This window comes from Puntigrus tetrazona, unplaced genomic scaffold (assembly GCF_018831695.1).
Source record: "Puntigrus tetrazona isolate hp1 unplaced genomic scaffold, ASM1883169v1 S000000416, whole genome shotgun sequence".
In the NCBI taxonomy this organism is placed as follows: domain Eukaryota; kingdom Metazoa; phylum Chordata; class Actinopteri; order Cypriniformes; family Cyprinidae; genus Puntigrus; species Puntigrus tetrazona.
Genome location: NW_025048065.1, coordinates 330,001 through 340,000, shown reverse-complemented (window position 1 = coordinate 340,000; position 10,000 = coordinate 330,001). Strand labels below are relative to the sequence as shown.

The 10,000-nt window shown below is 43.1% G+C and overlaps 1 protein-coding gene across 1 annotated transcript in view; it reads left to right on the top strand.

The window, feature by feature from the left end:
* Positions 1 to 452: 452 nt before the first annotated feature.
* emsy (EMSY transcriptional repressor, BRCA2 interacting) overlaps positions 453 to 10,000 on the top strand; it is a 16,956-nt gene continuing 7,408 nt past the window's right edge. Inside the window, 14 exon segments of the mRNA XM_043231782.1 lie at positions 453 to 599; positions 1,314 to 1,382; positions 1,857 to 1,962; positions 2,047 to 2,146; positions 3,206 to 3,280; positions 3,355 to 3,530; positions 3,854 to 4,009; positions 4,903 to 5,162; positions 5,363 to 5,540; positions 5,543 to 5,599; positions 6,523 to 6,720; positions 7,215 to 7,364; positions 7,755 to 7,928; positions 8,548 to 8,684. Of these exon segments, the coding sequence (XP_043087717.1) occupies positions 1,860 to 1,962; positions 2,047 to 2,146; positions 3,206 to 3,280; positions 3,355 to 3,530; positions 3,854 to 4,009; positions 4,903 to 5,162; positions 5,363 to 5,540; positions 5,543 to 5,599; positions 6,523 to 6,720; positions 7,215 to 7,364; positions 7,755 to 7,928; positions 8,548 to 8,684 (1,764 nt within the window). The 5' untranslated portion in view covers positions 453 to 599; positions 1,314 to 1,382; positions 1,857 to 1,859.

Below are 10,000 nucleotides of genomic sequence, written 5' to 3'. Positions count from 1 at the left end.
TGAAACCGTTTTCGTTCCCAGATTCGTGTTCTTGTTTAATGTCGTCCTAAGATTCAATGGGACGTTTATTCTGCTTCTGTCTTGATTTAAGAACGTTTATATAGGGATATACTTTTTTTGCAGTCCATGCAACATTTAATTTTAAAATGCTTTAATTCGTAAAAGAAACCCTGTTTAATGTGTTTTATTAGCACAAAAATTAAGTAGTACTATACTACACATAAAAAGTGCAAAGAACTATACTACACATATTTAGCACTAAATATGCCGAAGTGCGTAATAAACACAAAACGATAAATATCGCGTCTCTGCGGCACAAAAGAATGTCAACAACGACTGCAGGCCCCCGAGAGCTGCCCCGCGCAGTGCCTGATCAGATTCAGACGCGTTGAAATTATTATTTTCTTCTGACTAGCATTACATTAATTCGCGTTAAAACGTATTAGCGACCGCCGAGCCGTACGATCCCCCTCGAGTCCTTCGGTTTTGGTGTTTTCTCGTGTTGTCTCGGGCTTTTCCCGCGGGCGGCTGTGAGCGCCGCCCGAATGTTTTGGCGTCGGATAAACATGGCGGAGCTGAAGGACTGTGCAGAAATGAAGGTAAGTGCAGATTTAAACTGGCCTTATAAACGACACAGCGAGGTGTGTGCTGGTGTTCGGCAGTGTTTTCACACACACACTCGGTTCTGCGGTGAACGCAGCGGCTCAGGGGTGTGTTTGTGTGTGTGATGAGTGAAACTCCACAGAGGCTAAAGGCTAAAGCTAATCTTCACACTGACAATAAAAACTCAGACAGAAAAGCAGCACTTCGCGCGCGCTGCTGGTCATTAAACAGCCGTGTTTCTGATGAACATGTCCGTTGTTCTGCTGTCTTATGAAACACTCGAGGTTATATTCAGTCGACTTCATCATGTGTGAAAGTCCGATCAAAACAAACGCTGATTTCGTAAAACAAGCTCGCCAAAATAAATCAGGTTTATTGTCAGATAAACTGAAATAGGCCTGTCGTATTTGGTCTCAGATTATATTTAGCACCCATTCACATTAAAACAGAGGAAACACGCAGGTTTTTAGCTGATCTCATCAGTTATTAGCTCTTTAGGCTGGCAGATGTCAATCAAAACACCTGGAACGAGCTCATGTTTTATGCAGCGGGGGGCGGGGCTAAACGTAATATACCGTTGTGTGTCTGTTTTCATATTCATAAGTGGTTGAAGGAGGCGTGTCCGTTTTTAATATTTGTTTTAAATATCTGCTCCTGTTCTGTTCCATTAAAATTCCTCCGTGTTCATCTTATGACGCTTTCCTCCGAAGGATTCCTTGAAGATCATCGGCTCGTAGAGATCCAGGGAGAGTTTGCAGCGTTAGTCGTGTCTGTCAGAGGTGAGTGTGTTTAACAGAATACTTCAGAGCAAATTCAAATCTGCTGAAAACCTGCTCGCCCTTTTTTCCGTCTGAAATGTAGAGTTTGTGTTATTCATCACGTTTGTAGAAATGTGTCTCTGCAGTGAATGGGTGCCGTCGGAATGAGAGTCTGATAAAAACGGCAGAATAATTCACAGCACTCCTGGAGACTCCTCATATTTGAGTGAAAAACGTCTTAATTCTGGATTAGTGTCATCTTCGTCTTCTCCAGATGTTCACTGATGGACCGGAGTGCTGTGACTCTGACGGCACCCATCCACTTCCATTACTGAGACACATTTCTCCAGATCTGATGAAGAAACACACTCATCCTGACCTCAGATGACCTGAGGACGAGCGTGTTTTTCCCTACAATGTGCTGTATTATATACAGGGTGACCTGCTCTCTGTGTGTGTGTGTGTGTGTGTGTGTGTGTGTGTGTGTGTGTGTAGTTGATGATTCAGCAGGAGAAGCCGTTGGCGGGCAGCATGCCGGTGGTTTGGCCCACGCTGCTCGACCTCAGCAGAGATGAGTGTAAGAGAATCCTGCGCAAACTGGGTGAGTCTCGCTGAAGTGTGTGTGTGTGTGGACGCGTCGACGGGGAGCTCACGTGTGTGTGTGTGTGTGTGTGTGTGTGTCCAGAGCTGGAGGCGTACGCCGGTGTGATCAGCGCTCTGCGAGCTCAAGGAGATCTCACCAAAGACAAGAAGGAGCTGCTGGGAGAACTGACTCGAGTGCTGAGGTGACAGCCTTCATTTCATCACAACTACACTGTTTTTACTCACTTGAGTGGTTAAACTTAAAATAAAAGAAATGTGCCGTTCTGAGAAATAAATGTAGAATTGCAAGAAATAAACTACAGAAAAAACATGCAATTATCTTTTATTCAATGGCAGAAATAAGCTTTCATAGTTTAAAGCTGAACACTAATACATTTGCAGAAATATATATATATATATATATATATATATATATATATATATATATATATATATATATATATATATATATATATATATATATATATATATATATATATATATATATATATATATATATATATATATATATATATATATATATATATATATATATATATATACATATATATATATATATATATATATATATATATATATATATATATATATATATATATATATATATATATATATATATATATATATATATATATATATATATATATATATATATATACAGTATATATGCATGCATGTATATATGTGTGTGTATGTGCTTTATGTGAGTGTACACTAGAAGAAAAGAGTTTTTGAACAGGGAGAGTTTTAGTTTTTCTTCTGCTCACCAAGATCTGCGTTTATTTGACACAAAGTACAGAAAATACAGTAATATTGTGTGAGAGATTTTTACTATTTAAAAGAACTGCTTTCTATCTGAATGTAATTTATTCCTATGATTTTTTTTTAAAGCACCGCCATGTTTCTTCAGATGAATGCTGATCATTGGATATTTATATTGATAATAATAACAAATCACAATGATTCAGAATATTAGAATAATTTTTTTGGAGGAACACGCAATGCTAAAGACTTCTTGGATCTCAGGAATTAAGATTTAAGAACTAGATTTTGAAATGTTTTTAAATTGAAAACAGTTCTTTTCAATACTAAAAATATTTCTTTTCTGTATTTTGGATTAAATGAATACAGGCTTGGTGAAACCTTTAAAAACATTAAAAGTCTTGTCTGCCGTGATATTGAGTGTGTGTGTGTGTGTGTGTGTGTGTGTGTGTGTGTGTGTGTGTGTGTGCGTGCGTCAGCATCTCGACGGAGCGTCACCGGGCCGAGGTGCGCCGAGCGGTCAATGATGAGCGTCTGACCACCATCGCGTATCAGTGAGTGTCCTTCATTAGTCTGATCTGAGCGCTCCAGTGCTGTAGAGCAGGCCTAACGCCGCTGTGTTCTGCAGCATGTCGGGGCCCAACAGCTCCTCGGAGTGGTCCATCGAGGGCCGTCGGCTGGTTCCTCTCATGCCCAGACTGGTTCCTCAGACGGCCTTCACCGTGATGGCCAACGCGATGGCCAACGCCACGGCACACCAGAACTCCTCGCTGCTGCTGCCCGCCGAGACCGCCAACAAAGAAGGTTTTTTCTGTTTAACACGTTCTTCTTTACAAATCCAAGGCCCTTTTTACAGTAAAAGATGAATAGCCTCGGTCTGAAGGAAATGTAGATTGCGGTCTGTACGGACAGATCAAACTCATCACATGAAGAAGATGACACAGGAGAAGAAAGAGCAACACTTTCACATTAATCATAAAAGAGTGAAAGTACAGACTCTTCAGCTCTTCTTCATCAGTGTGTGATTAACTAGAGTAGAGCGCCATCTGCTGGTAAATCATCACAGCATGGTTTGGGAGTTTTATTAGTAGGGTGTTCCTCACTTTGTGTGTGTGTGTGTGTTGCAGTGGTGGTGTGTTACTCCTACACCAGCACCACCTCCACTCCACCCAGCGCTTCAGCTCCGAGCAGCAGCAGCACCGCAGCCGTTAAATCTCCTCGACCCGCCAGCCCTGCATCTAACGTGGTGGTGCTGCCCAGCGGGAGTACGGTCTACGTCAAGAGTACGTCTCTCACACACACACACACACATACACTCATACAGATGCACACATATACCACTCGCAGACACACACACACATACACTCATACAGACACACACTCATACACGCGCGCACACACACACACAAATAGACACAGACAGACGCACACACACTCACACAGACACTTATACAGACACGCACACACATACACACACATTCACACACAGACACACACACACTCATACAGACCCATACACACACACACACACTCATACAGACGCTCACACACACACACACCCTTACACACACTCTCTCACACACACACACACATACACTCATACAGATGCACACATATACCACTCGCAGACACACACACACATACTCATACAGACACACACTCATACACGCGCGCACACACACACACAAATAGACACAGACAGACGCACACACACTCACACAGACACTTATACAGACACGCACACACATACACACACATTCACACACAGACACACACACACTCATACAGACCCATGCACACACACACACACTCATACAGACGCTCACACACACACACACTCTCACACACACTCTCACACACACACACACACCCTCATACAGACGCACACACACTCATACAGACGCGCACACACACACACACACACTCTCTCACACACACACACTTACAGACAGACACACACTCGCTCACACTTGTGTACACTTGTCTTGATTGTCTGTCAAACACATCATACACTTGTCTCTCTCTACTGGACAAACAATGCAGTGGACACAAGTGTTATTTAAAGTGTGCCAGTCACGTTCAGAAGATGACCTGTTTTGATCTCTACCACAGACCTTTACCTTCAGGTAAAGTAAAAAGACTGTTTACCAGCTAACTATCTGCTCGTCGTTCTCAGGCGTGAGCTGCTCCGATGAGGACGAGAAACCTCGCAAGAGGCGGAGAACCAATTCCTCTAGCTCCTCCCCCGTGCTGCTGAAGGAGGTGCCTAAAGTAGCCACGCCCATTTCCAAGACCATCACGGTTCCGGTGAGCGGCAGCCCTAAGATGAGCAACCTGATGCAGAGCATCGCTAACTCGCTGCCTCCGCACATGTCCCCGGTGAAGATCACCTTCACCAAACCCTCCACCCAGACCACCAACAGCACCACCCAGAAGGTCAGCGCTCCACCGTCAATAACACGCTTACTCCTCCAGTAATACCTAATGAACACATGCTGCAGTGGTGAGCAAAAGACGCTTAATGGCATCAAAGTCCAGCCGCAGATGCTCGAATGTTTCTTCAGAGCAAACGAACGCTGTGACGAATCACTGAATCATATGTTTGAATGATTCACTGAGTCGACTCTGTGCTTCAGGTGATAATCGTGACCACGTCTCCCAGCTCCAACTTTGTGCCGAACATCTTGTCCAAGTCCCACAACTACGCTGCCGTGTCTAAGCTCGTGTCGAGCGCCGCGCTCACCGCCTCCAGCCACAAACAGACCATGGTGATCTCAGCCGGCTCCGCCGCGGCCCCGGGGCCCAGTCCTGTCGCCGCGTGACGACCATGGTGTCCTCCACTCCTTCGGTGGTGATGTCCACCATCGCGCAGGGTGAGTGTGTGTGTGTGTGTGTGTGTGTGTGTGTGTGTCAGGGTTCTGACCGTTCTTTTGAGTTTTTTCACTCTGAAATAGTCTAGTTAAAAGAAGAACTTCACATATTTTACTTTTGTTGTTACATTAGCGGCAGTTTGACATCAATTCAAGCAAACCATGCTACATAAAATATCTAATAACGTACAGTTTAAATAGATAAGCCCATACAAGATAAAAAAAATCAGAGGAACAGATAGTAATTATGATTCATATCCAATTTATAAGCAAAACAAGTGTCAGTGCCATTAAAATGTTTTTAATGAAATGGGTATGATAGGTGATGGCAGTTTATGAGGACACTGCTAATTTTTATTACTTTTTTTTAATCTAATAATGTGAGTAGTTTCCTGTAAGAGAACAATAACACATACAGTCTGTACAGAATAAAAACATTACACCTATGAAGAGTCCCCAGAAAACATGGAAACACAACAAGCATGTGTGTGTGTGTCTGAGTGTGTGTGTGTGTGTGCGTGCGTGTGTCTGTGTCTGTGAGGGAGTGTGTGTGTGTGTGTGTGTGTGTGTGTGTGTGTGTGTGTGTGTGTGTGTGTGTGTGTCTGAGTGTCTGAGTGTGTGTGTGTGTGTCTAGTGTTTTTGGTCATATTTAACAGTTCAGTTTTTTTAGAATCTAATAAATAACTAATTACTAGATATTACCTAGTTTTTTTATATCAACTATTCATTCCACTAGTCTTCAGGACACAAAGAAATGTAGAGCTGAGTATCATCAGATGAAAGCTAACACCAGGTTTCCTATTAACGTCCCCCAAGGCTAACATGAAAGCGTGAAAAGTAAGGGTCCTAATACTGAGCCTTGAGGTACTTCAGTGTGTGTGTGTGTGTGTGTGTGTGTGTGTGTGTGTGTGTGTGTGTGTGTTCAGGCGGCTCGTCCGCGGCGGTGAAGGTGGCCTCCACTCGTCTGCCGTCTCCTAAGGCTCTGGTCAGCTCTCCGTCTCAGATCCTGCAGATCCCTAAAGCTCAGCAGCAGACGGCGGTTCAGTCTCCTAAAGGCCTGCAGGCCTCGTCTCCTCAGAGCGCCGCCGGAGCCAAACCCACCATTCAGATCAAACAGGAGTCCGGTGAGCAGCAGCCTCATCAAACACTGCCTTTAAATAAGAGCCCAGTTCGGAGAAACCACTTTAACGCTCATTTAAGACACACATCTTCACAAACTTATCTACTGAAGACGAGCTTTAAGGGTTTTAAGCTTGATGGAGAAATTATTTTATTTATTAATTTCTTTTTTTTGATTGAAAATTTTAGTATTGGAATTTTTATTACATTTTGTTCACAATCATACTTTAGCTAAAATACTCTTTATTTGAGAGTGAAATGTTATAGTAGTGTCATTTATTATTGATAAATATTTTTATTTAGCAATAACGGTAATAATTATAATTGTTGTTATTACTATCCTCGTTTATTACTTTTATTATTATCCTTTTTACTTTTTATTATTCTTATTTTATAGCAGAAGTAACGATAATAGTAATTATAACAGAGAGAGAAAACTTGTACCTAAAATTTAGTTTTGGTTAGTAAAAGTAAAGATTTTGTGTGTGTGTGTGTGTAGGAGTGAAGATCATCACACAGCAGATGCAGCCGAGTAAGATCTTACCCAAACCGTCCAGTGCAGCGCTGCCCAGCAGTAGCTCCGCCCCCATCATGGTGGTCAGCAGCAACGGAGCCATCATGACCACTAAACTGGTGTCCACTCCCACAGGTACACACACTCTCACACGCACTCTCACACGCACACACACACACACGCTATCAGACACAGACACACACTCTCACACTCAGACACACACTCTCACACACACACTCTCAAACATACACACACACACACACACACACACTCTGTCACACACATTTTTTTCATTTTGAGAGTGAGACATTAACATTCAAAACTATGCTTTTAATGAGAAGATGATCACTCAAACATGTGAAGTTGTGCCTGTTTTGTAAAATCCAAACAGAACCAGGGTGCAGATGTTCTGTGTGGGTTCTGTGTGGGTTCTGTGTGGGTTCTGAGCGGGTTCTGAGCGGGTTCTGAGGGTTAGGTTCAGTGAAGCTGAGGGTCATCTCTGATCTGCTGACCGCTGTGTTTCAGGCTCTCAGGCGACGTACACTCGGCCGTCTGTGAGTCCCGCCATCGGTGCTCGAGTGGCCACGTCTCCCGCCGGAGCCACGTACGTCAAGACCACGAGCGGCAGCATCATCACCGTCGTGCCCAAGTCTCTGGCCACGCTCGGGGGAAAGATCCTCACCACCAACATGGTGTCGGGTACGAGCTCCGATCTTCTGAAAACTACGCCTTCACTCAAGAAGTGCCTTAGTGAGCATCAAAACTGACTAAAAACGGCTCCAACCAATGGACCGGTCTCAAGCACAGCGTCCGAATCAGAGTCCTGTCGTTCTAAAATGCTGAAGCAAGGTTTTATCTTCGTGCTTCGTTATCATTAACTCCCAGAATCCCCAAGCGGACTCACGATTGGGTTTCATCTGATCGATCTGAAGCGCCTCATTTATTGAATACAAAGATTATTATATAAAGTGCTGCTTGAAATCGTAGATGTTATTATTCTTCGTAACCCTGGGTCACCAAACCAGCGTATGGCTCAGAATTAATCATTTTTTATGCCAAAAGCTTAATGATGCTTAATGATTATTGATAAATAGCTAGTATTCTAGTAATATGGATCAAGCAAATAATTAGTGTAACTGTAAAATAAAGTCTGTAAATCAGTCAGAAGTTTATTTGATTGTAATATGCATCGCTAAGAACTTCGTTTGGACAACTTTAAAGGCCGTTTTCTTACTATTGAGACTTCAGATTTTCTGATAGTCGTATCAAAGCAGACGTCAGCAGGGAGATGATTGATCAGATGATGTGTGTTTCCCAGGAACCACCACCAAGATCACCACCATCCCCATGACCTCCAAACCCAACGTCATCGTGGTGCAGAAGACCACCGGCAAAGGGACGACCATCCAGGGTCTGCCGGGGAAGAACGTGGTGACGACGCTGCTGAACGCCGGGGTGAGCCAGGCTTTAAACTGCTTTACCTGCAGTTATGAAGAAATAAGGTTTTGACATAAACATAAATCACTGAATACATACTTTAAAGGTGACCCAATCATTGATTCATACGAAAATTGTTGCTGGGTCTGGAATTATTTTTGTTGTCAAAGTAGAGTAAAGATGTAAGTTTCTTAATTAGAACTGCTGTAAAAAGTCAGTATTATGTTTGTAGTCGTGCTCATTTTTGGAGGACAAAAACTCAACACAAACATATTGAAATGCCATTTATTTCCTGCCCCCTCGTGTCCTGAATTAGTGATGATTCTGAATCTATTTTAATAATGCAGTGAAAGTGTGCACTAGTCTAGACGTCATCACTTAGTGGGAGTGTGTGCTCTTTAGGGGTGTGTTTAGTTTTTGCAGAATAGTCTGTAATAAAAATATTTTTATAGGTTATATATATATATATATATATATATATATATATATATATATATATATATATATATATATATATATATATATATATATATATATATCTCACACCACTAGAGGTCACCTGATGCTGATGTGTGCAGTGATGCCTGACGTGTGTGTGTCTCTGTGTGTGTGTGTGTGTGTCTCTGTGTGTGTGTGTGTGTGTCTCTGTGTGTGTGTGTGTGTCTCTGTGTGTGTGTGTGTCTCTGTGTGTCTGTGTGTGTGTCTGTGTGTGTCTCTGTGTCTCTCTGTGTGTGTGTGTGTGTGTCTCTGTGTGTGTGTGTGTCTGTGTGTGTGTGTGTGTGTGTGTGTGTGTGTGTGTCTCTGTGTGTGTGTGTGTGTGTCTCTGTGTGTGTGTGTGTCTCTGTGTGTGTGTGTGTCTGTGTGTGTGTGTGTCTCTGTGTGTGTGTGTCTGTGTGTGTGTGTCTGTGTTCTGTGTGTGTGTGTGTGTGTGTCTGTGTGTGTGTGTCTCTGTGTGTGTCTGTGTGTGTGTGTGTCTCTGTGTGTCTGTGTGTGTCTGTGTGTGTGTGTGTGTCTCTGTGTCTGTGTGTGTGTGTCTGTGTGTGTGTGTGTGTGTGTGTGTGTGTGTGTCTGTGTGTGTGTCTGTGTGTGTGTGTCTGTGTGTGTGTGTGTGTGTGTGTCTCTGTGTGTGTGTGTCTCTGTGTGTGTCTGTGTGTGTGTGTGTGTGTGTGTGTGTGTGTGTCTGTGTGTGTGTGTGTCTGTGTGTGTGTGTGTGTGTGTGTGTGTGTGTGTGTGTCTGTGTGTGTGTGTGTGTGTGTGTGTCTGTGTGTGTGTGTGTGTGTGTGTGTGTGTGTGTGTGTGTGTCTGTGTGTGTGTGTGTGTCTGTGTGTGTGTGT